Genomic DNA, 24,554 nt, shown 5'->3' on the forward strand with positions numbered 1-24,554 from the left:
TGACACCAGGCCAGCTCCATCTCAGCTGACTTCATCAGAGAGAGCTCCAGCGAGACCTCCTTAGAGAGTGTTCTCCAAGAGCTTCCCTTCTGCAGAGCCTCTCTCAAGAGATTCTTCCCAAGTGATCCTCATCAGAGATCCTCCAAAAGGCTTTCTCCAAAAGCATATATATATATCCTCAAGAGATTCTGCTTTTTCTTATATAGGGGTTTTTCTGCCATGTCACCTCCCCTAAGTCCCTACATCTACCAATCACTGTAGATGCTTTCCAAAGGACTGCCCATCTAAATTCCTGCTAAGTCGACCAATCTCCTCAGTAAGTCTGAATCAGAAAAAATGCTGCTGTGTCGACCAAATCTCCTCAGTAGGTCTGAACAAGAGAAAACACAGCTGAGTCAACTAATCTCATCAAGAGAAAACTTGCCTGACCCTTTTAGGTACCTAGCATCCCATTGTATCAATTCTAAACCTGGCTCAAAGAACTCCTTGCCTTATTATAAGCATGGGTCCAAGTACTTTCATTGTTTAGCAAGGAGTTTTTTTCCCCTAAAGCAGTCTTAAGTATGGGTGGAGTAGAGGTCCTCCCATTTCTGATCCTGGCGAGTTCTCACATCAAAATGGGGAATGTTTCTCAGTAGGGAATTTGAGGATTCCTCAATGTGGAGTAAAAATTTTTAACATTCATAAGTCTGTGAAATTTTAAGGTTTACACAAGTAGATTCCAAAAGTAAAACCTAGAGGTGAAAGTAAATAACCACCTAGTGTTCAGTAAATCCTCAAATACAAACTATTGGATTCTTTATTTGACTAGAAGTATTTAAAAACTGGAAAGTAGTTTGGAAGAAAATAGGTTTAATTTAACACATACGGTATGACATAAGAGCTGGGTTCAGATCTCTCTTCTATCTCTTTCCTCAGAGAAGTAATCATTATGGGGCCCAGGACAAGGGTCCTATCAATTTTGAGTGCCATTCTTTTTCTATATCCCAGAAAAGGAGGTCAGGGTGGGGAAGAAAACTGGCACCTAGAAATCAGATCCCCCCAGCAGTACTTCTTCCTGCAAGGCACAAGATGGAATATGAGCTCTTCTTTTCACCAATTTGGTAAACTAAAGGATTATGTCCAGGTTGGGTTACATAGGCATGAGATTGAGATTATAGAAGACAAAATAAACAATTTCAGTTATATAAAATTTAGAAATTTTATTTGAAATAAATGCATCTAGAATAAGAAAAAATTATGAATAGGAGAAAATACATTTGAACCAAACATCTATAATAAAAATCAGATATCCAAAATCTACAAGAAATTGACACAAAAGTATCAGACTAAGATCCAATTTTCAATAAGTGGTCAAAGTTGATGAACAATTTCTTAAAGAAGGCATGAAAACTATTAGTAATCATATGATTATTAATTTCAGATAGAAACAAACCATTTATCACTTTATTTCTTCCATGAATTTTTCTCTCATGTAAGCAATATATGTCTTCTTTCACAATATAGTGAACAGGGAAATAATTATTATATGATAATATATGCAACTTATATCATATTACTTATCTTCTTGGGAAGGAAGGAGGGAATGGGGAGAAGAGGGAAGTTGGGAGAAAGTGAGGATTGCAAAATATCATAAAATGAATATTAAAAATTATATCAATATGTAATCTGGAAAAAATTTTAAAGTCACATGAAAGTTATCATAATCACTAATAATTAGAGGATTTAAAATGAAAACGACTTAGAGTTATTATTTTACATTAACAAAATAAAAAAAATGGTAAAAAAGATTGAAAAAAGCACTCCTAGAGGGAAAAATGAGGAAAAACAACACATGATTACTGCTAATGGAACTACAAATTAGTCTACCTGGGAAAAGAAAGACAATTTGAAATGATGTGAGAAGTTGGTAAAATGTTTATTATTCTTTGATCCAAAGAATTCACTCCTGGGATTGGCCACCAAGTTTTGATAGAATCAGTATTATCCTGATACCATTTCTTTCCTCTTATCCCAACATGGGAAGACTTAACCAAAAGGAAAGCATAGCTATATTGAAGATTCTCATTAGCCCCATCTTCCCTGATGAGGGGACCAGCTTCCTGGTCTTATAAAGGGATTGAACATCCCAGCCATGTTTCAAGCCCAATCTTGGCCTAGGAGAAAAAAATTCTTCTTTTGGTTGCAAAGGTGATAAACTATTCATATTTAATATTTGCATATACTGTCAGACATAGGTTTTTATTCAACAATTTCCCTATATATAAGTCCTATGTAATTGTATTACATATCCTGAAATAATTATGATTTTAAAACAAAAGAATCCATAAAACTTAAAAAATATATATTAAATACAATCTGGTGGGGAAAAAAGGCAAACTGAAAAACAAAACTAAAACAACATATAAAAAGGACTTCAACAATATAAATTATATCCTTTAGAGCCAACACAACTCAGATCAAATTCAGTGGACAATGATGGTTCCAAATTAGGGACAAATTATTGGACTTCTAGAGAATTTCATTGTCATAAATAACTAGAAGACATTGTTGAGGACAAGTATAACTGGAAGAAAAAGTGTGCCAATTATAGGCAAAAATTAAAAAAAAAAAAACAACAAAAAACAAAGAGCAGATAGAGAGTCTGAACACTATATTGGGACTCCCCCTCCGCCCACCAAGGAATTAGATTGGGCAGAGGAATAACTCTGGATGGATTTTATAGACAATATTTATGGAATGATATGGATGCAATAATCTCACTGGATAAATGCAAGGACATGGAGGAGTTGCAATTTGCCACAGTGGATGGAGTAATGTTGTCTGGATCGGACTTGAGTCAAACTGGTCTACTAGTTCCTGCTTAGGACTGGGATAAAATGAGACCCTCATTCATAGATCATTTAACACTATGCCCAGAAAGGTGCTTAGTACTAAAAAAAATATTGCTCTATTGATATTAAGGGAATGACCAAGGTGGATTGATAATGACAACCACCTAGGAAGTTGTTCACTTCACTTCTCTGGGTCAGTGTGCAAAGAAGTCTTAGAGACTATATTGTATGAAAACCATTAACTATTTTTATTTATAGATTGAGGTAAAGACTGAGGTTCAAACAAAGTGTCTGTGACACTAAAGGGAAACTAGCTCTCCAACCCACAGAATCCAAGTTTCCCCCATGAGAAAGTCTTCAGTTCTTCAAGTCTACTCGACCAGCTCCCTGTTCTAGCTATTCCCACAAGACCCTCACTGTTATAGCCTCACCTGGCTATAACCCTCAGTCATGGATTTGGTTATATTTCTTAGAATATGTCTCCAATCTGCTAAGAGTGGACTCAAATTGACCAAGTCAACCCAAAGTGAGTCTGAACCCTGAGGTAAACCCCCAGAGCCCACAGACAAGATTTTCCAGGCAAAACCTTTTCAGCAAGTTGTTAAAATGCAGCAGGCAAAGTTATATCTTCTTAGGATGTATTTCAGGAACCTTCAAACTTCTTCCAAACAGGTTAGATCAAGGTAGCCAACAAGAGCTCTTCCTTCCTCTCCTCAGCCTGGGACAGGAAGAAGTGTCAGTTGCTCTTCCTCCACTGCCCCCTGCATTCCAGAATCCTTTCTCCAGAGTTCCTAGCATGTGCCCACAATAGCATCTTAAAGACAACCTTCAACTTCTCTAAAAACTTACTCTTATCTCTTTAAGGCTACTATTACAGTACAAATTAAAGAAAAACAAAAATGAAATGGCAACATTGCAGGTCCCAGCACAGTGGACAGTGGCAGGCCCATAGTAATCCTTTGTTATAATAATCTGAAACTAATAAGATCCTTTCACAATGCTACTGGTAGAGTACCCAGGTGGCCATCAGACCATCAGGCCATCAGGAAGGACTTGGAGAAAAAAGGGTATACAGTTGTTAGAAGGTGCTTTGTTTCTTGGAAACAGAAACTTCACTCCTGAAGGAAAGAGGAGGTAGTCCTTCAGAAGAAGGACTTTTCCCCAAAGGGACAAAGATTTGGATTCTATCCCCACCTCGCTGGGATTCCAGAGAGAGGTCAGTCGGTGCAGAAGGGAGGTCCTGACTGGCTGTGGTACATAGGTAGAGACCTTTGTTCCAAGAGAGCCTGCTTGCAGCAGGGTCCTGACCTCTGAAGATTGGTGATTGTGCCAGATATGTCATCAGCTGATATTTCTGGACTGTTCCTACTCACTGTCACCACTTTATATCAGAATTGGGAACTACCAGATTTTGGCATCACTCATCATAGGAATCAGACCTGAGACTTAGTCCTTCCAAGGTGACAAAGCCTAGGTTTTCTGGGTTCAGTTCCCCAAATTCATTCACTCCTTCTGGGGCTATTTCATTGTTTGTTGTCTTTTGAACAGTCCTTTTAATTTTTTTTTTAACCCTTACCTTCCATTTTAGATTTATACTCTGTATTGGTTCCAAGGCAGAAGAGTGGTAAGGGGTATACAATGAGGGTTAAATGACTTGCTCAGGGTTAGTCAGTAGGAAGTGTCTGAGGTTAGATTTGAACAGGACTTCCTATCTCTGAGTCTGGTTCTCAATTCATTGAGCCTCCTAGCTGCCTCCCTCCTTTTTCTCCATGTTGCCTTCCTTCACTTCAACCATGAGATCATTCTGATTCAAATCAAACTCCAAATGTTTTGGGTCATGTCAGGTCAGTTCAGATTTGGAATTGAAATGAAATACTCACTTGTAGACAATCCAGCATTTATAAGGAAGCTTACTCATCAATGTCATGGAAAGGATATTTAGCAAGGATATATCTTGAAGCAGTTGGGCAGATTCCCTACCTCCATATTTGCCATGGCAGCTCACAAGTAAGAAACATGAGTTAAACCTGCCTGAGAAAAGAAATTTTGACACCTTATATGCTAGATTTGAACTCAGGCGATCTTGATTTGATTTGGTTCAAGTTAGATTGAGGGGGCAGTTAGGTGGCCCAGAGGATAGAGAGAAAGGCCTAGAGATAGAAGGTCCTGGCTTCAAATTTGACTTCAGACATTTTCTAGCTAGGTGACTGCCCAGGGGGAAGTGTCTGTGGGATCCACTTCTCACCTTTTAGAGAAGTAAATTCTCATCAAAAAGGTTCACAGATTCCTGGCTGATTGAGTTTCTGAGGGTGTGAATTCTCTAAGTGGTTTGTGAGCTCCTCCACCTAGCTCAAGCTTTTGTTGATCCAATTAAAAGATAGACAAAGGAGAGTTAATCCTGTCTTCACAATCTAGTGAGATACTAAGTAGGGGTACTTAAATTATTGTTAACCAAAGTGTTAATTCCAACTAGGCAAAGAGAATAAAGGATTCCCTTTTTACAAGTGTAAACTCAAAATAGACAAAGAGAACCAAGAATTTCCTTTCACAGTGACCCTGGGCAACTCCTTAATCCCCATTGCCTTGCCCTTAATGCTCTTCTGTTTTGAAACCAGTACACATTATTGAGTCTAAGATGGAAGGTAAGGTTTCAAAAGAAAAGATTGATGGTTTGAGCCTTAGTCCTTTGGACTAGTCAACTCTTAAATATTTTTTAAGAAAAGGCTGTGTCTATCCTGTCTAAGGTAGATCTTGCTTCTACAAATCTTTGCTCTACTCACCCAAGTATCTAAGTAATGGCAAGCTATACTGATTAAATAGTTCTTTAAATGCCTATGAATCATGTTAATATTATTATTTGTAAAAAACTCTATCCAACATTTGTATTAACCTATTGAGGTAGATATTTTGTGGGTACCTTCTCATGGTAATTCCATTTGGATATAGGTCTTCAGTTTAATTGTTTTCATTTTCATTTAAACCAAGTATTTAGTGAGTTCAAATCATTCATTCTTTTTTTTTTAATCCTTTATCTTCTTTCTTAGAACCAATATTAAGTATTGGTTCCAAGGCTAAGGGCTAGGCAACTGGAATAAATTGACTTGCCCAGGATTACACAATTAGTGAATGTTTGAGGTCAAATTTAAACCCAGGACTTCCCATCTTCAGCAAAATACTCATTGTTTTATAGAAGAGGTCAAATGGTACCATCTGCTCTACCATTTTTTTCAAGTGAAAACCGTCTCAACCAATCATTAATCATTCTCAACAATGAGAAGATTCAAAGCTACTTCTTTCCTGGGGGAAAACAGAGTAATTGGTTCTACCTATAGACAACCCTTGTTTGCAGGTCTTTGATGAAGTGACTTTATGTGTTTTTTTGTGGGCAAGAATACAAGCTTAACTTTTAAGAGTCAAATGACTTTGTCTTCCTGAAAACTGACATTTAAAGTCTATGGATTCCACAGCAATGCATAATTTAGGATTCTTTGAACTAGGGGCACTTGTTAGAGGATATGGGAATTAACTGACATCTAGGATCTGTCAGAAGGTCACTTAGAACATCTGCCACTTGAAAAACACAGCCTAATGGAGAGGTTAAAAATCCAGGTATCTAAAATTTCCAAGCTCCATCCTTATTGAGATCATCTGAAAGGCAAGTCCCTGAACCACTTTAACTCAGAAGAAGAAATGTTTTCCTTGTGTTTAATGCCTTTATAGGGGGTCCTTGGAGAATCATCTGTTTATTGACATTTTTCTAAATCTTAAATGAATCAATAAAATCTTTCAGGTTCTCAGTTGTTTTTTTTTATTTCAAGTGGTTATATTGCAATTTATAAATATAACTATCATTTCCTTCCCCCCTACAAAATCCTACCCCAAATCTCAACCCCGTACCCCCATTTTAAAGGGACACCTTTTTCTCTTCTTCCAGGAGAGTTCTCCCACATGACCTTATCTCCGGGCTGGCTCTGTCATAGTTCGGGAAGAGGCACTTACCCCACCCATTGAGTCCCTGAGGCTTAGGGGTTGGAATGGGTGTGCTCAAAGGTTCCCATCATCCCAGTAGTCATGGGGTGGGAATGCCTCAAGGCCAGTATCCATTCGGTGCTAGGTAGTGGTGGTAGTGGCATGTGTGGTGGAACCAAGAGGCAGGCAGGAGTTGGCATTAGATGTCCTGGCAGTGTCCATGCCCGGTATGGACAAGTCCCTGATGAGGGACTAGATGCCCTAGTATGTGCTGAAGTTCTTTGGTAAAATATCCCACACAATACCCACAGTCAGCACTTCTTTACCTTTAGCAGTGTCTGTGATTCAACTCAGTGGTAACTCTGCCTTCTCAGGAGGCTTTAATTCAGACCCCCTAGAAATCCTGTGTGGGTAAGACTGCCTCAGGTAAGATGGTGCTCTGGTTCCTCTCTCTTTCCTTCAGATATTTTCAGGAATAGTCAACAAATTGGAATTCCTTCATCCCCAGCTAGTGGGCATAGCATCCTAGGGTTTCAGTCTCAGCTAGATGCCAGGCCTTGCCATCCTCTTGGTGGGGTTCACTGAAACGCAGGAGATTTGGGGTTCCTTCTTCTGGTACAGGGTAGGGGGGGTCAGGAGAAAGTGGAGGGTCTCCAGGCCCCCGTGCTCCTCCCAAGACTGGTCCATTATAGATATAGATGTTGCCTTTGACAGTGACTGAGCCACCTGAGACAAGGAAACCATTGGTACCTGGTGAAAAGGGGGAAAAGAGTAAGATAGGGGTAAAGAGAGTGCAGTCACAAAAAGAGGGTCATTCTTTCTTCCATTTTTGCCTTATCCCACTCAGAAATCCCTTATTTTCTTTTTTCTTTCCTCCGTTCCCCAACTTTTTAGGCTTTTAACCAATTATTTTGTTCTGTGGACTAGTCTCTCTCCTTGATTAAAACAGCTTCTGCATGTGACCATCTCTAGCTGTCTCTCTGGATGTCTCAGTCTCTTTCTTTGAATTTGTGTATTTTAGTATATTCTGTCTAGCTTGGCACACTATTTCCCCCTTTTGCTAGCTCCCATTTTTCCTATACTTGGTGTTTCATAGCCTTTTCTCTCTTGCCCCTCTCTGCTCCCTATATTTACCATGGTGCACCTCCTGGCCCTGCTCCCCAGGCTCTGTGCCCTGATCTCTGCCTTGGTCCGGGGGGCTTTGTTGACGAAGGGGTTCTGTTTCCATGGCAGGTGAAGGGGGATGTCCATTCAGGGCCACAGGTGCTGTTCCTGAGGAATCTAGGAGCAGTTCTACCAAATCAGGGTACTTCTGATTTGTTCTGGGGATATCCTGGTTTGGGGGAGGATTTGGATCCTCTCTCTGTAGGAAAGAGCCCAACTGATGACTTTGCCCTCAGACTCCAACAATTTCTATGTCCCCCTGCTGCTCCATCCTGGGCAGAACAGCCTCCCTCAAGTCTGTCCAAAATAGCCTTCCACTTGAGGCTGGATATGCCCCCCTCCCACTCCTACCCGTTATATTCCATCCTCCATGCTGCATGCACCCTCAGTCTCTCCCTCCCTTCTAAACTCTCCTTGGCCACCTTTACCTCTGGTCTCCTCTTGAGTAGTAACCCTGCAATGAAAAGGAAAAGGACATAAGATTCTCTCTCCTTCTCCCCAGGCTCTGTCCTCTTCCAAAGTTCCCACAAACGTACCTTCAACCTCCTCCCCCTTCCCTGCCCCCCCCCCCCATCTTGGGCCCTAGTCATGTCTTCCTGGATCCCTCAACCAGCAGGCCCCTTCCATCCTCCAACCTCACAAAGAATAAAATGGGGAAGATGAGTTGGAGACATCTGGACTGTTGAGGATACAGGAAAATAGAAAGGAGCATTGAGGAAATGGGACATTCATTGCTGTGTCCATCCATCCATCCATCCATCCATCCAGATCAGAGGCTCCCACACTCTTCTCTTCCCTTTCCTACAACTTTCTTTTACCCAACTTCCTGCAGAGAGAGGGATGCCTCTTCCAGGCACAGGAGAAGACTGAGATAAGGAGTAGAATGGAAGCCATGGGGACCAGGACAGATAGCAGCAAAATTGTCCCTGTAAGAGAAAAGTGTAGAACTGTGATTACTGAATCTGAAAAAGAAGAGGCAGATGGGGGAGCCTATGAGGACTCTTTGATGGAAACCACATTGAAGAAATCATCCCTTCTCTCCTCTTCCTTGTAAACACAGAACAAGAGAAAATAAGTAGCCTTGAATTGAACAAAAAGAATTCTGAGAATCCAGTTGAGGTAAGACCTGTAAAGATCTTTCTAAACTTTAAAATTCTATAAAAATATTAGCTACTCTTATTATTACCCTACTGTCTCTCACTCTGGGGCAGCGAGTGGATAGAAGGCCAGATCTGAATTCAGAAAGATTCACCTTTTTGGATTCAAATCTGGACCCAGACACTTACTAGTTGGATAACCTTGGGCAAGTCACGTAACCCTGTTTGCCTCAGTTTCTTCATCTGTAAAATGAACTGGAGAAGAATAAACACTCCAGTATCTTTACCAAGAGAAAACTCCAAAAGGGGTCATGAAGAGTCTAACTCATGATTCAGGGAATAAGGAAAATTCAATTTTTGAGGGAATATATATTTAGCATAGCTTAATGGGAAGAAAGAACACTTGAAGTTAAGAGAGCTAGTCTTAATTCTGATATGAACTAGATATTTGGCCTTGAACAAGCCAGTTAGCTCCAAGCACCTCATTATTTTCACTTAAAAAAAAGAGAGGGTTGGACTAAACAATCACTAAATTTCCTTCAAGCTTTCAGGTAATATAACAGATAATTATAAATTATTAACAATTAGCACTGTGTCTGGAGTCAGAGGACTTAGGTACAAATCCCCCTACCTTTGTAACATTACACAGATCACCCAGCCTCCCTGGGTCTCAGTTTCCTTATCTGTAAAATGAGAGAAGACTAGATGACCTCTGAGGTTCTTTCTACTTTTAGATCTATGAAGCCCTTGGATAAGAAATGATCAGTTTGTACTATTTTTCTTTTTTTATCCTTATTTTCCATCTTAGAATCAATATTATGTATTGGTTTAAAGGCAGAAGAGTGGCAAGTGGTAGGCAATGGGGGTTAAGTGACTTGCCCAGGGTCACCTATCTTGCTCACTATTTTTCTTTAAGGAGCCCTTGCTACCACTTTCTTGCCCTAATTTTGAGAAGAATGACAATACTGACTTGGCCCCATTTTCGAGGTGAGGAATCAACTCTAGAAAGGGCAAAGGATATTGATTTAGGTTCTCCTTCGTGTTTCCCCATCCCTGGACTCTTACCCGGCATCTTTGGAGGCGAGTTCTGACACCTGGCATCAGACACGGCAGTACCAGGAACAGATGTCACCAGGCCCTGTGCCTCACAGCTGAGGAGAAAAGAGGGAATAGCATGCGTATTTGACGCTTTTGTCCATTATTATTCCCCAGTGTGCTGGATCTGGTACCAACACTATATGGCTCCCAGAAGTAGAGGGGAGAGGATAAAGGGACTCCACCAGAGACACCTTGTCCCCAGTGGGGAAGGAAGGAGGAGAAGGCTGGCAAGTCCTATTCCAGGGCCAGAGGCACTCACTTGGTATGAGGTTGGCACCGAACATCAGGAGAGGAGATGTTCTGGAAGTACCCATCGCTACAGGGAACACAGTTGTTGTCAAACTCTCCAATCTTATCTGGCAAGAGAGGTGGATGTGAGCAGGGTAATACCCACCTACTGCAGAGGTGCCTGGCTTGCCCGATCTTTGCCCATCTCATGCCCTCTTCAAGCACTGTCTTGTGACTTTCCAATCTCTGCCCTGCTCCTTAGCTCTAACTGTATTTGTCACAATCTTGGATTAGCTTGGCTTGGCAGCAACCAGGACCCAAAGTCCTTCTCTACCTGCTGTTTTCCATCCCTTTCTTACCCCAGTTCCTCTGCTTCAGGCTTCTCCTCACTATCTTAGAGGCGAGATGAACACCTAGGATAGGAGGAAGAATTTTCCACCAAGGAGAGGGACCATCTGGGGTGGTCTACCGGGCACAGGTCAGAGAGGGTGTCTTCTTGTCTTGGGGGGGTGAAGGGATCCTGGAACCCCCAAGGCTTATCCTAGCCCCCCTCTCTCACCTCATCAGCCCCCCATTCCTTCTCCAAGTGCCCGGTCACTTCCCTCTTCTCTCGGCATCCTCTGACCTGTAAGTTCGGGCTCTGTGCCTGGAGGACAGGAGCTGAGTGGCTCGCAGTGTTCGCAGTCAGTGCCCCCGTTGGGGCAGTACATGCCCTGGCGGCATCGACATTGTGTTTTCCTGCTGGCGTTGCAGGGAGCTACCTCCTCAAAGCCGAGCACTGGGACAGAGGGGGAGAAGCTCAGGAACAGTCGTGTTTTAGTCATGCATTCACCGAAGGAGCACCCAGGGATGTCTCCCAGGCACTTACCTTTATCACAGGGGCGGCACAACTGGCACACATTGATGTGGTTCCAGAATTCATTATAGGACCTCGGAGGGCACGGAGCACACGTGGTGTTTCGGTGTCGATTACAGAATTCAAGGACATGCATACCTAGAAGAGTTCGTGGGTAGAAAATGAATTAATCTTGGATTGCCGGCCTATCCTGTCTTCAAGATGCTATTAATGATGGGCAGCCAAATGGCTCAGTGGATGGAGAGCCAGGCCCTGAGATGGGAGGTCCTGGGTTCAAATCTGACCTCAGACACTTCCTAGCTGTGTGACCCTGGGCAAGTCACTTAACCCCCATTGCCTAGCCCTTACCGCTTTTCTGCCTTGGAACCAATACACAGTATTGATTCTAAGATGGAAGGGGAGGCTTTTGGGGGAAGGAAAGATCCTTTTATTAAATACTTAGACTCAACACTCTTAAGGAGGCTTCATTTCCAACCTTGGTTCTGCTATAGCTTTTTGAAGGTGACCTTGGGAAAATCTTGGAATGTTTTAAAAGCCTCAGTTTTCCCATGTGTAAATTGGGGCCGTCTGCCTTACTTCCCAGGGTGTTTTGAAGAAAGCATGAGCTAGAAGGGATGACAATTCTTTGAAAGAAGCAAAACCTGGTACAAAGCCCGGGTATCCTTACTTTTCATTCTCTCTGCCCCCTCCAGCCTTTTCCCTCGGTGGCTGGTCTTCTCGCTCCTCCAGGGGCCTGACCTCTAGATGGTTCCCTGAGTTTGGGGAGCACCCCAGGAGGGAGGAAGGGTTTGGGAATTCCTGCATGGCACCAAGGCCTCCACTCCCCCTCTTCCAACCACCCCTCCCAGCCTCTCACCTGGCGGGCAGCGGGAACAGCAGACCTCGTGTCTGGGTTCATAATACTGCTGGTCTGCACACTTTGTGTCCGGAGGCCCCTGAGGTGGGGACAAGATGGGCTTCGTTAGGGGGGAGGTGATGGATGGGAGAGGGGACCCATGAGGGAGCGAGCCGCCCACCCCTTTTCCCTTTGCCCCATTGGTCTCACCTGTCTGAGCTGCTGGCCAGCCAGAAGTCCAAAGAGGCCCAGGAGGAGAGGGCCCCGGAGCAGGCCTTGGAGGGAACAGGCTTGGGGCAGGCGCATGGCGTCCACAGAGAGGCACGGGAAGTCAGGGCTTGCAAAGGCCTGGAGGGGAATCCTAGGCAGGCAAGTTTCAGAGCCCCAAGGAAGGGAAGGCAGGGGGGCTTGAGGTGCCCCCAGGGGGCCGCAGGGAGCGGCGGGCCTGGCCTCCCAGGCTCTAGTTGCTTAGCTCAGGAAGTGGGAGTGGAGCTGGGCCTTGGGGCGGGGACAAGGAGAGCTGGGAGCTACCCATGGAGCCTGTTGCAATCGGGAAGAGGAACAGGCTTGGCCAGAGCCCACACTGGGCGGCTGTGTGTCTGGGAAAGCACGTGAGGGCAGGGCAGAGCTAGAGGAGGGAGGAAGGAGGGGGTGAGTGGAGCGGGGCAGGCCAGGCCCAGGGCTCCCTGGTGTAGGGGACCCAGCTGGGAAGGGAGCCAAGGGAGGAGTGTTCGGACAGACCTGGGACAGAGGGGTAGCCAATTCCTCAGAAAGACAAACAGACAGGAAGTCTCGGGGAATAGACAGATGGAGGAAGAGATAGATGCAGGACAGAAAAAGACAGGAAAATGGAAGAACACTAATGCTAAGATGGAAGGGCCTGGGGCCACTGCCAACTGGAATAAAGACCAATAGCCTGGGGAGTCCAGGGGAAGGGGAAATGGCAGCCTCCCTGGAAAGCCATACCAGGACACATGTTTCTTCTTCCTACACCCCTCCTCTTCAGACAGACCCACTCCACTTCTGCCCTAGGGGAGAGAGGAAGAGGAAGGAGAAGCCTGAAAACCAAGCAGAACATTAGTGCCTTATGCTTTCCTCATCATCAGTGAAGTCAACATTTATTAAGCACCTACTATGTACTGAGTCTTGTGCTAAGCACAGAATACACAAAGACAACAATGAAATATTCCCTGTCTTAAGGAGCTTATGTTCTATTGGGGTAAACAACCCCAGGAGGTAGACAGTGTAAATATCCAGATTTTGCAAGTGAGATTCCTATGTTCAATCATTTTTTAGTTGTGTACCCCCTTTTTGAGGTTTTCTTGGCAATGATACTGGAGTGGTTTACCGTTTCCTTCTCCAGCTAATTTTACAGATGAGGAAACTGAGGCACAAAGGATAAAGTGACTTGCCAAGGGTCACATAGCTAGTCTGAAAAAGTCTGAGGTTGGATTTGAACTCATGAAGATGAGATTTCCTGATTCCAAGCCCATTGCTCTATCTACCACGCTACCTACTGCCCTGAGACACCTATACAAAAGTCTAATTCTGAAGCCTAGTGACCTCAAACTCTCCAAGGTTGTGTCAGAGGGGCACAAGCAAGAGTAGCTCCTACAACAGTGTTACTAACAGACTTCCGGGTCAAGATGGCTCCAGAGTAAAAGCAGTGCTCTACCTCTTCTCTCCACTGATGAGACAGAGTGCTTCAAAATGACAAACCAAAATCAAAGGAGCGAAGGAGTTCCATGGTAGGACACAGCACAGAAGGTAGGCAAAGTTAGGGCATTTTCATGCTAAAAGGGGGCAAAATTTCCCCCACTAAGGGGTGAGCTCATCACCCCTCCCCCACTTCACCTACCTTTCCAGAGTCTGAGTGAGCATGGGACAAACTTCTAAGTTCTAGGAGAGAGACTGCCTGAAAACAATAGACTTGCCTCTAAGAGAAACTAGACTCAGAATACTGGGAGACTGAGGAAATATGGAGATAGGGTATTGCAGAGCTTGGGCAGAGGGAAATGGCTCAAAGTAAACTACAGCAGAGAAGCTTAAAAAGCCCTTGGGCTAAAACCTTCCCAGCATTGAATACAGAGACCTCCCTACACTCCACACCCAGACCTCTTCCAGGCAATCTTTAAGTTCTTAGGGGCTGGACCTGCCTGTAAATACAGCAAGTCTGGGGACCCCAGGAGGCAGAAAAGTGGAGATAGGGCACAGAGCTTGGGCAGAGAGGGGAGATTTAAAGCAAAATGTCACAGAGACCTGAAAAATAGCCTCTGGACAAAAACATCTCCAGTGCTCAATACAGAGACTTGCCTACAATTTAGACCCAGACCTCTGCAAGGCAATCTTTAAGTTCTTTGGGGCTGGACCTACCACTAATAGCAGCTGGACACTGCTGAGGACTGGGAAAAATATCCTCAGGGCAAAAACTTCTTTAGAACCCAATACAAAGATCACTCACATTCCTCATTTAGGAAGGAACAAGGCAATGGCCACCAACTCCCAGGAACTAAAATCCACAAACACCAAAAAACCAAGAAGAAAATGTTGACCCTTGATAATTTTTATGCAGAAAAAAAAAACAGACTAAAGAAGAACCAGCAGAAAATGACAAACAATTAAACACACCAAAAACTTTGGGAAAAATGGAAATTGGTCACAAGTTCTTGAAGATTTTAACCGAGATTGTCAGAAAAATGGAAGAGATGTGGCAAGAAAAGTGGGAAATAGTCCAAAAAGAAAATAACAGTTTAAAAGACAGGCTCTTCCACTTAGAAACTGAAGCCCAGAAATCAAATGAAATAATAAGCAAATTGAAGACTAGAAATGAACTGCTGAAAGCTATGAAAAGCAAGAAAGATCAAACTGAAAAAGGAAAATCAAAAGATCTTAACTGAAAACCAGTCATTAAAAACTAGAATTGGGCAAGTAGAAGCTAATGATTTCACAAGACAGCAAGAATTAATAAATCAAAAGTCAAAAGAATAACAGATTAGAAGGCAACACAAAATATCCAATTTAGAGGGTGGTTGATCTTAAAAACAGATCCTAAAGAGACAATTTGAGAATCATAGCCCTACCTGAAACCTGGAAACCAACAGAAAATTTGACATCATACTACAAGAAATTATCCAAGAAAACTGCCCTGAGGTTCTGCAACAAGAGGGCAAAATAGACATCGAAAGACTCCATAGATCACCGCTACACTGAATCCTCAAAAGACAACCCCCAGGAATGTAATTGCCAAATTCAAGAGCTTCCAAACTAAGGAGAAAATATTACAAGAAGCCAGAAAGAAACAATTCAGATATCAAGGAGCACCATTCAGGATCACATAGGATCTGGCAGCCTCCACACTAAAAGACTGCAAGGCTTGGAATATGATATTCAGAAAGGCAAGAGAATTAGGTCTACAACCAAGGATCACCTACCCATCAAAATTGACTATATACTTCCAGGGGAAAGCATGGCCATTTAACAAAATAGAAGACTTCCAAATATTTGTAAAGAAAAGACTAGAACTAAACAGAAAATTTGACGTCGAAATCCAAAAACCAAGAGAAACATGAAAAGGTAAATAAGAGAGGGGTCTTATTTTTTGTTCTCTAAGGGTCTTTAATAAGGCCAAAAATCCTATATGGAAAAATGTTATTTGTAACTGTCAAAAATTGTATTTACTATTATAGTAGTTAGAAGAATTATCCATATGTAGAGATTGGGGTACTAAGTGGTTTAAAATCATATATAAAAAAAGAAGAAGAAAAGGTGGGGAGGAGGAGAAAATGGCATCAAGAGAAACTTGAAGAAATAAGAAAATTAGGATACTCTATACTATACAAAAAAGCACATGGAAGTGGGAGGGGGAAGAATACAGCTATAAGAAGGAGAGGAAGAGAGTGTTGAAAGGTAATACTCAAACCTTATTCTCAGTGTAATCAATTCAAAGAGGAAAGAGCATCTAGATCCATTGGGGGTATTGAACTCTATCTTACCCTATAGGGAAGCTGAGAGGGGTGGGAAGGGGAGTTAAAAAAGGGGGGAGGAAGGAAAGAGAGGGGGAAGGGAATTTAATAGACTCTAAAAAAAACAAAAGGGGAATAAAAAGGAGAGGGTGGAAAGGGAGGTGGGGAGGGAAGTAATATAAGGGGGGAGAGTATGTGGGGTAGCTTAAAAAGACCCCAAAAGAAAATTATGAGAGGAATAAGAAGGGAGGGGTGAGAAAGTAAAGTAAAATAAGGGTGGGGATTAGGGGGACTGATTTAAAAACAGAATACTGGTGTAGAAGGAAATAATGAAAGAAGAAAGGGTAGGACAAGGAGAGAAAATCAAAATGATGGGGAATACATAGGTAGTAATCATATCTTTGAATGTGAATGGGATGAACTCAACTGTAAAGCGGAAGCAAATAGCAGAGTGGATTAGAAACCAAAATCCTACCATATGTTGTCTAGAAGAAACACACACAAAGAAGGTATATACACATAGGGTAAAAGTAAGAGGATGGAGCAAAATCTATTGGGCATCAACTGAGAAAAAGAAGGCAGGAGTTGCAATCATGACATCTGACAAAGCCAAAGTAAAAATAGATCTAGTCAAAAGAGATAGGGAAGGTAACTACATCCTGATGAAAGGCAGTATAGACAATGAATAAATATCAGTACTCAACATGTATGCACTAAATGGAATAGCGTCCAAATTTTTAAAGGAGAAACTAGTGGGGCTCAAGGATGAAATAGATAGAAAAACTACACTAGTGGGAGACCTAAATCTTCCTCTATCAGAACTACATAAATTGAACCCAAAAATAAATAAGAAAGTAAGAGAAGTGAATGAAATCTTAGAAAAATTAGAGTTAGTAGATATGTGGAGAAAAATAAATAGGGACAAAAAGGATTACACCTTCTTGTCAGCAGCACATTCACAAAGATTAACCATGTACTAGGGCATAAAAACATTGCAAACAAGTGCAAAAGAACAGAACTAATAAATGCAACCTTAAAAAAAAAAAACAGTGCTGCTAACAGCCTGTATTTGCTTTCCAAGGATGTTGGCCCCTAGAAGATAAATTCCAGGCCCATGGCAACCCACCCAACAAATAAAATCCCAAAAGTTTTTTAGAAAGGAGAAGACTCCTCTATCTTCAATAAGAGTGATGGAATGGCAGGAAAGAAGGCAAAGGGAACTGAGAAGTTGCAAAAAGGCAGATTTAGACTTACCGTCAGGAATTACTTCTTAAAAATTAGAGGAATCCATCTGTGGAATGGGCTTCCTTTAGAGACAGTGGAATCTTCTCACTGAAAGTCTTAAAAGCAAAAGTGGGATGAGCACTTGTTGGTAATATTGTAGTGGGGATTGTTTTGGGGTATGGATTAGATTAGAACCTCCCAGATGTTCCTTTAAACTCCAAAATTCTGTGATTCTATTTTTAGGCCATCTACACACATTAATTAGTGTTGTTCCTGGGAGTGTACTGGTAAATGTTTACCAACCCTCTTCCCTAGGGAAAACAATATAAGCAACACACTTAAAACAAATGAACAAAGAAACCCTTACCTTCCATCTTGGCATTAATACAGTGTACTGGTTCCAAGGTAGAAGAGTGGTAATGGGGATTAAGTGACTTGCCCAGGGTCACCCAACTAGGAAATGTTTGAGGTCATATTTTAACTCAGATCCTCCCAACTCTAGGCTTGGCATCTAGCTGCCCCCAAGCAATACACTTTTAAGTTTAATTTGCATTATTAACACTTTTTAAAGTCTAGAAGACAATCAATGAAACAATAAGTCAGGTCCAGATTTGTAGCATTTACTGGTTTTCCTGGTAAATACTCACACTGAAAATTTAACAATTGCCTCTCTGCACACACCTGGTGGTTAATCAGAATGTCCAACAACCAAAGAGTTGATCGTCTACTAGAGGAAATGAATCACGTTGCGCCATTTTTACTGAAATGAAATTAGAAGCAATAAAGAAGTTGGTGATAAGTTAAAGGACATAAATGATGTGGGAAAAAAGATAGATGGACTGGTTATATAGTAAAAATTTGTTACTCTTGTATTCTCAAAATAATATAAGACCCAGAGGAAGGTTTCCAATATGTTAGAAACCTCTTCATGGGCAAGAATTGCACTGGATGCTATCCAAACATTTAACATCAATGTCAACCAAATAAACTTAGTAACCACTTACTTTAGAAAAAAAAAATCACACTGGATGAGAAGGCACAGAGTGAGTGGTTGCAATCCGCCTTGGTAAGGGGAGTTTTCATACTGAAGAGTTCTTTAATGGACAGATACAGTGACTTGACCAGAGTCATCCTGTTGGACAGGTTCTCTGAATCAGAGGTCTAGAATTTTTCCACTGTGTTCTCATATGGAACATCAGTAGCCCCTTTCATACTTCCAAAAGGGGAGATAGGAGAAAGGAGGGATGCACAGAAGTGGTGGATTAGCAAATGATGGAGATGTTAAAGATTGGAGCTTGGGAAGTATGAGTCCTGGGGTTCCAGGTTTCTCTCTGTATCTCCAATATCTCCTGTGACTCTCACTGGGGTACAGCATTGACAGGTCTACTCCCTTGAGCATAGATCCCTCACTGTCCTCTGCCCATTTATTTATTATGCTGGATTCACAGGACCATGCTGTAGGGAAGAGAAATGGAGTGTGACAGGCATGTGATTATCTGGAGACCTTGGTTGTAGGTGAGATGGAAGAAATCTCCTGCAGTTTTCTGGGGACTTTGCCCTCAGGCCACAGCTAGAATATACAGAGATTGAAACACTGGAATAAATAATCTGATATCAGGTAGTGGGCATCACTAACCTACTTCCCTTCCCTGAGCTGAAATCAGGCTAAAATGAACATTAGAGGGCAGCCTTGAAAAGCAAGAGAAATCCCAATGGCACATGAAACCCAAGAGGACATGGGAAAAAGGGAAGTTGAAGCAAACTATCAGGATTTGGTTTAGTGAAAAGTTAGGAGAGGGATGGAAACAGAAGATAGAGCACCAGGCCTGGAGTCAGGAAGACCTGGGTTCAAATCTGGATTCCGAGACTTGCTTGTTGTGTGACCCTGGGCAAGTAACTTAACCTTATTTGGCTAACTCTTGTTCATCTATCTATCTATCTATCTATCTATCTATCTATCTATCTATCTATCTATCTATCTATCTATCTATCGTTGTTACTAAGACAGAAAGTAAGGGTTTGGGCATGGGGTGGGAGGAAGTTAGGAGACTTGGGTTTTAGTCTTTAGTCAAGTGATCTTGACCCTTGACTAATAAGCTACTTCGCCTTTCTATGTCTCCGATTTTTCACTTACAAAATGGGAATAATACCAATCCCTACCTGACTCATAGGTTAGTCTGGCATGGCCTGCTATTTTTTATTTTAACCTTTAAACCTCTGCCTTAGAATCAATACTGCATATTGGTTCCAAGGCAGAAGAGTGGTAAGAACTAGGCAATGGGGGTTAAGTGACTTGCCCAGGAAGTGTCTGAGGTCAAATTTGAAACCCAGGACCTCCTGACTCTGGGCCTGGATCTCTATCTTGTGCTACTCAAGCTGCCCTCAAAAATGCATTTATTAATTTATTAATTTTGTGTGCTCTTATTAAATACCTTATATATACAATGCTTATACTGTGCTAAATACAAGAGATATGAAGACAAAAATGAAACAGGAAAGGTTCCCTGCCCTCCAGGGCTTAGGATGTTCTGCTCCAAATCATAAACTCTCCTCTGTTCTGACACTACTATCACCCTAGTACAAGCCCTTATCACTTCATACTTTGCAATAATCTTCTGGTTTTTCTCCCTGCCTGAAGTCTTTCACCACTCCAATCCATATCTTTCTAAGGTGCAGACTTCCAAAGATCTATCAAGACCTTCCTTCCTTCCTTCCTTCCTTCCTTCCTTCCTTCCTTCCTTCCTTCCTTCCTTCCTTCCTTCCTTCCTTCCTTCCTTCCTTCCTTCCTTCCTTCCTTCCTTCCTTCCTTCCTTCCTTCCCTCCCTCCCTCCCTCCCTCCCTCCCTCCCTCCCTCCCTCCTTCCTTCCTTCCTTCCTTCCTTCCTTCCTTCCTTCCTTCCTTCCTTCCTTCCTTCCTTCCTTCCTTCCTTCCTTCCTTCCTTCCTTCCTTCCTTCCTTCCTTCCTTCCTTCCTTCCTTCCTTCCTTCCTGTCTTTTGCCTTATTTTTCTCTCCCTAGCACTGGGCACAAGCATGGTGCCTGGCATATAATAGCTATTTTAAAAAGACTAGGTGGATGGGGGTAGCTGGGTAGCTCAGTGGATTGAGTCAGGCCCAGAGACAAGAGGTCCTGGGTTCAAAGTGTCCTCAGATACTTCCTAGCTGGCTGACCCTGGGCAAGTTATTTAACCCTAGCCTAGTCCTTATTGCTCTTCTGTCTTGGAAGCAATGCATAGTATTGATTCTAAGACTGAAGGTACAGGTTTTAAAAAAAAAAAGACTAACTGGAGGATTGAATTGCTTGTCAGCTCCGGGAGGGGATAGGGAAGAAGGGAGGGAGACAATATGGATCATATGACTTGGGAAAACTTATGTAGAAATTTGTTATTAAAATGAACATTTTAATAAAAAAAAAAAGACTAGCTGGAGGGGGCAATTAGGTGGATACTTCCTAGCTGTGTGATCCTGGGCAAGTCACCTAACCTCCATTACCTAACCATTACTGCTCTTCTGATTTAGGACCAATACAGAGTATTGATTCCAGGATAGAAGATAAAGGCTTAAAAATTAATAAAGGCTAACTGTTTGATTATAAAGCACTTTAAAAATATCATCTTATTTTATCCTCAAAACAACTGAGGGAGATAGGTGCTATTATTATCCCCATGTTTAGAAAGGAGAAAACTGAGGCAACCAGGGTTAAGTGACTTGTTCAGGGTCACAAAGCTGGTCAGTGAATTGACCTAGCAGTTCTGGTCTGTTTGAAATCTGGGCTTCCTGATTGGAGACTGAGTACCCATTTAGGAAGAGCTAGACTTTTGCAGATAATATTCCACAGTGGATTGAATCTCTGCCATTACCATAGGTATGGGCTAAGGTTCCCTCTCATCAAATGATGCTCTCCTGGGTCCAGAACCCTCTTGGAGTGGGGGAGGCTTTCTTTCCTTTGGCTTGGGAACTTCCATTCCTTCAGCAGCAGCAGCTGCAACCCGCCTGCTTCCTTCCTCCTCTTCTCGCTCACTTCCCCTCTGCCCCTACTTTGAGGATCTGACACAAGAAGAAGAGGGTGCATCCAGTGATCTCGTTGCCCCACTGTCAAAGAGGGCTCTTCTACAATTCTCTTCGGTTTTCTCTCCTTTTTGCCCCCCAGGGGAGTTCCACCTCCCCTCTTCCCCCTAAGGGATTCCAGCTGATTGTGGCTGGGCTAAGGAAAAATCAATCACCCCCTTCCCAACTCCCCTTCTGCCTTGACTTCTCTGGTCACTTTGTTGCTGTGGCTCAGGCTATTATGTAAATTCATATAACCAAGAACCAAGAAAGGTAAAATGTTTAAAAGAATGTGCCTTGGATCACCAGTCCTTAAATTCCACCCATTTCTCTTCATGACCACGTATGTGGCTGGAGGAGCATGGTTTGATTGGAAAGCCCCCTCCCCCCCTTTTAAACTCTTACCTTCTATCTTAGAATTAATACTAAGTGTTGATTCCAAGCAGAAAAGAAGTAAAGGATAGGTATCTGGAGTTAAGTGAATTGCCTAGGGTCATATAGCTAGGAAGTATCTGAGGCAAATTTGATCCCAGGACTTTTCAACTCTGGGCCTCATAATCCACCAAATCACCCAGCTGCCCGCAAGATTGTGTTTTTGAAGTAGAGTTTAGTAGTATAACCCAGTGGAATTGCTTGTCAGCTCAGGCAGGGGGGAGGGAAAAGGGGAGGGAAAGAACATGAATCATGTAACCATGGAAAAATACTCAAAATTAATTAATTAATTAATTGGAAAAATTAAGTTTAGGGGTTAATTCACAAAAAAAAAAAGAAATTGAGTGAAATTTTAGTTTTATTTGTTGTATTTATTCCCAGTGACTATCTTAATGCATGACAAATAGGTTTAATAAATGCATGCTCAGTGATCACTCAAAATCTGTCCTTTATGACTACATGTTCAATAAATATTTGCTTTAGATATTTTTGAAAATTCCCTAGGTGCACCCCCTAATGCATTGAGTTGTATAAGACTATGGCCTATGCACAATTGAATGAAAAATGTAGAAAATACAAGATCCCAAAATTCTTATTGTTGATTATAAAAAAGTGATTGATAATGGAAAGCAAAATATTGTCTTAAAGGCTGTCTTCCATCAAGGTAGCTCCATCCATCCATCCATCCATCCATCCATCCATCCATCCATCTGTCCAATTCATTCATGGTTCCTTGAAAGATATAACAATATCACAAACCTTTGAATATAATAAACAGTGAAGCATAACAGCTTGCCAAATGTATTTGCCTCTGTGATAGGAGACATTTAGTGCAAAGTCCAGGTTGAAGAGGAATTCCTTAAGGATAGCCAAATTCTCCAGATGATCCTGTCTGTAGATGACATAATGCTGATTTCGTCAAATCCCAGAACATTTCAGAGCCTCCTAGAAGAAATCTGATAACCATTGAAGACCTGAAAGATATGGTATTTGGTAAGCATAGATCTCCCAGTAATATTCTTCACCTGTACATGATCAGAAGGTTGTTGTATTTCTTAAGCCTTATAATCCACATAGGACAAATCAAGTGGATGAAGAATAGAATATCTCTTGCCTAAAATACAGATGTCAGCTGTGTGTACAACCTGTAGGTCTTGTCTACCACTATATAAATCCAGAATGGACCATGTAAATGGACATTGGGTCCAGAATTAAGTGGTTGAAGTGGTTGGTAAGCTGAATTTTTTTTTAGGAAATTACATTGCTTCCTTAATGACCCCAAACATCTTCCTAAAACAAAGTTCCATTAAAAAAATGCCAACATTTAATTGGTATTATCATGTGGGCAAAAGAACACAACAGCCTTTGAAAATATTGAAAATGAATTATTACATAGAGGGCAATGAAGATTCATCTGGAACTTTGACGATCAGGTATAAAGGATATCATCAGAAAAATGTATGATAGGAAAAGATGGACTGGTCAAGTGACAAGTGTGAGGAATGTCAAGTAGATAGTCACCCTGCTCCTCTGGAAGAAGACTTCCTTTTCTGAGACCATGGACAAGAATAACTCAATCTGGCCCACTGTCGATGGGTTGTAAACTACATGGCTGGAGGGAAGATCCAAACCAATGAGATCAGGGATCCATTCAGTACTTGAGTAAAGAGGGAATCAAAATCCCTGTCATATCTCTGACTCAGGGTGGGACATGCATGATAGTAAGAGGGTAGTGAATCTGGAGAGGGGCAGGAAAAGGCGGTCTCTTCTTCATTATTTAGTGAATCTTGATTGAACAGGACTGGATAGTATCAGGTGCTCTGGACAGAATCACTTCTATGTCAGGAATAGCTGTGGGACATGAGGGAGCGAAGGGGTAGGGACTTTTCCTGAAGTTCCTGCCTATAGGCAGTTCCCAGAGAGACCTTGCCATGCTCATCCCTCATCTCCATCCTAGGCCCTCATCCCCTGGTATGAGAATATACCAGCAGAAAAAGGAGGGGGAAAGGGAGAGAGAAAGTGAAAGCATGCATGGGTAAGGGGTGTGGCAGTATCTGGCAAATGTTGAACCATTGCCTGAGACACAGTAATCAGGCTGAATTAGGGGCACCTCTTGAAGAGCTGAGGCTGGGGTTAGAAAGAGCTAAGAATAAAGTTCTATAGGCAATGTTTGGAAGTAATTTTTCTCCAGACCTACCAGCATCCCCTCCTGTGTACCCTTCACCTGTGGAGGAGCTCTCCCTCCAAATATTCAGTGCTTTTATGGAGTATGTTTACTTCTCAGCTCCCCTTCCCTTGATGCCCTCCTTTTCCCCTTCCCTTCTCCAAAGAGTTTCCATATTCTAAAATTATGCCTTACTGTCTTCCTCCCCCTACCATCAGAATTCTAATCTTTCAATTAGTCAGTCAGTAAATAACCTTTTTTGTTTTGTTAAGTTTTGTTAAGTGACTTTCCCCATGTCACCTAGCTAGGAAATGTCAGAGGTTAGATTTGAAGCCAGGAACTACCATTGCTAGGTCTGGTTCTCAACCCATTGAGCCACCTAGCTGCCTCCAGTCAATAAACATTTAATAAGCACCTACTATGAGCATTGTGTTAAATGTTAGAGATGCAAAGAAAGGCAAAAGAATAGACTCTGCTTTCAAGGAGCTCACTAGCTTTCACCCTGAAAAGTATCTGATAGTTCAAATCTGACCTCAGACAATTCCTAGCTGTATGACCCTGGGCAAATCACTTAACACCCATTGCCTAGCCTTTGCTCCTCTTCTGCCTTAGAACCAACATACAGTATTGATTTTAAGATAGAAGGT

At 42.1% G+C, this 24,554-nt stretch overlaps 2 protein-coding genes across 8 annotated transcripts in view; one reads left to right on the forward strand and one right to left on the reverse strand.

Annotated features, from left to right (window-relative positions):
* LOC100014763 (sodium channel epithelial 1 subunit alpha) overlaps positions 1-24,554 on the forward strand; it is a 158,362-nt gene that overhangs the window by 97,702 nt on the left and 36,106 nt on the right. The window contains exons 1-2 of one of the 6 annotated variants that reach the window (XM_056799262.1): positions 8,017-8,109; positions 9,028-9,086. The exons of 4 other annotated variants lie outside the window; for them this stretch is intronic. Coding sequence is in view for 1 of the 2 variants with exons in the window: in XM_056799261.1 (XP_056655239.1) it covers positions 22,727-22,736 (10 nt within the window). In the remaining variant the exon portion in view is untranslated. Of the gene's footprint in view, positions 1-8,016; positions 8,110-9,027; positions 9,087-22,601; positions 22,737-24,554 lie in introns of those variants that run through there. One more of the 6 variants, XM_056799261.1, reaches the window with a different exon arrangement.
* Positions 6,619-22,641, reverse strand: LTBR (lymphotoxin beta receptor). Of its 2 annotated transcripts, XM_056799270.1 has the most exons (13): positions 22,503-22,641; positions 17,949-18,027; positions 17,298-17,383; positions 12,292-13,109; positions 12,103-12,181; positions 11,259-11,384; positions 11,016-11,168; positions 10,422-10,518; positions 10,130-10,215; positions 8,786-8,893; positions 8,396-8,421; positions 7,938-8,166; positions 6,619-7,553 (listed from the first exon to the last, which is right to left on the reverse strand). In XM_056799270.1, exons 4-13 carry the CDS (start codon positions 12,385-12,387, stop codon positions 7,312-7,314), a joined length of 1,242 nt encoding a protein of 413 aa, XP_056655248.1. In that variant the 5' UTR covers positions 12,388-13,109; positions 17,298-17,383; positions 17,949-18,027; positions 22,503-22,641; the 3' UTR covers positions 6,619-7,311. The 2 variants fall into 2 exon arrangements, with proteins under 2 accessions (XP_056655248.1, XP_007503709.1); XM_007503647.2 differs by lacking the exons at positions 17,298-17,383; positions 17,949-18,027; positions 22,503-22,641 and adding an exon at positions 10,750-10,803 and having other exon boundaries at positions 12,292-12,569.

Source organism: Monodelphis domestica, chromosome 5, assembly GCF_027887165.1.
Source record: "Monodelphis domestica isolate mMonDom1 chromosome 5, mMonDom1.pri, whole genome shotgun sequence".
Classification (NCBI taxonomy): domain Eukaryota; kingdom Metazoa; phylum Chordata; class Mammalia; order Didelphimorphia; family Didelphidae; genus Monodelphis; species Monodelphis domestica.

What these genes read in the sequence shown, in the direction of transcription:
- LTBR (XM_007503647.2), bottom strand. Translation starts at nt 12,387, where the DNA reads ATGCGCCTGCCCCAAGCCTGTTCCCTCCAAGGCCTGCTCCGGGGCCCT. An exon ending in CTGTTCCCGCTGCCCGCCAG is followed by an intron (nt 11,385 to 12,102) that starts GTGAGAGGCTGG and finishes GAACTCTTCTAG; the next exon opens with GTATGCATGTCCTTGAATTC. An exon ending in CTCTCTCTGCAGGAAGTTGG is followed by an intron (nt 8,422 to 8,785) that starts GTAAAAGAAAGT and finishes TTTTCATTGCAG; the next exon opens with GGTTACTACTCAAGAGGAGA.